Below are 2,006 nucleotides of genomic sequence, written 5' to 3' on the forward strand. Positions count from 1 at the left end.
AGGGGTAACTCCAAATCAGTATTAAATGCGAGAGAGGGAGGGAGGTATGGGTGAAGGCACTCCATGAGCAACTCCTAGTGGAAAAGGCAGCACACACACACACACACACACACGCAAAAACACTTCAGGACGCCGACATAAACTCAACACCCATTATTTACTCAAGATCACCCCCCCCGGAGCGTTGAACAGAACCGTAACAACCTCCGAGGTATCCTACGTATCCAAGTGGTCGTACACAAAAACGGGTTAGGATAAGGAGTCAACCGAACTCCCCGGAGTTGATTAGCTCACATACACATACATACATACATACATACATACATACATACATACATACATACATACATACATACATACATACATACATACATACATACATACATACATACATACATACATACATACATACATACATACATACATACATACATACATACATACATACATACATACATACATACATACATACATACATACATACATACATACATACATACATACATACATACATACATACATACATACATACATACATACATACATACATACATACATACATACATACATACATACATACATACATACATACATACATACATACATACATACATACATACATACATACATACAGCCCCCCCCCACCCCCACATAATGCCCACCTGCACGGCCTGAGAGAACTCTTGCTTCTGGTATTCGTCTGCTAGGAAGTCGGTTCCTTCGGAGTAGAGCAGGAAGGAGCCGCGGATGCTGCGGCTCTGAAGCACCCGAACCTCCGACGTTGGACTCGACGGCACCGCCGGGGGTGGCGTTAGCGAGTGCGAAGACGGAGTTGACGGGGGTGGGGATGGAGAGTAGGTGGGCGGCGACGTTGGAGGGGGAAGGACAGGCGGAGGGGTCGGGGAGGGGTGCGGAAGATGGGGGGGAGGAGGTGGCGGCGAAGGGCTTGGAGGCGAGGGAAGAGGAGGGGGAGGAGGAGACGACTGCACTGAGGGCGACGGCGGTGGCGGCGGCGGCGGCGGCGGTGGTGACGGTGGTGTTGGAGGGTCTGGGCTGGGTGGCGGCGGCGGTAGCAGCGGTGGCAGCGGTGGCTGTGTACTGGCGGGTACCGGGGTCTCCTTGAACACCCGCGAAGGGGAAGGCTTGGATGGCGGCGGCAGGACAGGACTTGGTCGCGGCGGCCGCGGCACCGCTGGCGGCCGAGGGAATCGCGGAGATGCCGGGAACCTAGGAGTACCTGGCGGCGGCCTTGGTGACGGCGGCAGCCGGGGCGGCGACTTCGGAGCTTTGCTCCCCGGCGGCGGACTGCGCCTCAATAACGGCTGCGACGGCGGGCTCCCGATCCGTGATGGCGACAGTGGCGGCGGCTGCGACAACAAGCTGCCGTCGATGATGGTAACCGTTACGTCGGAGATGGCGAAACGCGCGCAGAAAACGGCGTCGAAGAAGTCGAGCGGCCCGTTCACGAGTGCCGTCAGGCCGGCGTCGACCCACGGGTCACAAGCCACACCGGATTGCACCACCAGCATGGAGACGCCGTCAAAGGCCTGTACGGCGGCCATTGCCCTGCACTCCTCGCCGCCAGCTGCCTCGACGAGGATGTCCTGTTGCGAGAGACGATGAAAGCGGATTTACTGAGGTTGCCTAATTAGGGGCCAACAGTCGTTCCATAGCGGAGGCAACCCTTATCTTCCCGGAGAGAGGCATTCGTACTTCCCTCCTTCCTGACCTTCCGCCATTTAAAAACCACGACAAAAAAATTTAAAACCTTGTTGTGGGGCTTGAATGAAAGGTTTCTTACTCACTATTCATTACAACCGATTCCCCCCTCACACCACACCACACCACACCACACCACACCACACCACACCACACCACACCACACCACACCACACCACACCACACCACACCACACCACACCACACCACACCACACCACACCACACCACACCACACCACACCACACCACACCACACCACACCACACCACGCCACACCACACCACACC

The 2,006-nt window shown here is 55.3% G+C and overlaps 1 protein-coding gene across 1 annotated transcript in view; it reads right to left on the reverse strand.

Annotated features, from left to right (window-relative positions):
- The window catches only part of VOLCADRAFT_92016 (uncharacterized protein), a gene marked incomplete at both ends in the record, with an annotated part of 16,777 nt that overhangs the window by 4,843 nt on the left and 9,928 nt on the right, over positions 1-2,006 (reverse strand). Inside the window, one exon of the mRNA XM_002951525.1 lies at positions 663-1,604. Within this exon, the coding sequence (XP_002951571.1) occupies positions 663-1,604 (942 nt within the window). The remainder of the gene's footprint in view (positions 1-662; positions 1,605-2,006) is intronic.

This window comes from Volvox carteri, assembly GCF_000143455.1.
Source record: "Volvox carteri f. nagariensis unplaced genomic scaffold VOLCAscaffold_24, whole genome shotgun sequence".
NCBI lineage: Eukaryota > Viridiplantae > Chlorophyta > Chlorophyceae > Chlamydomonadales > Volvocaceae > Volvox > Volvox carteri.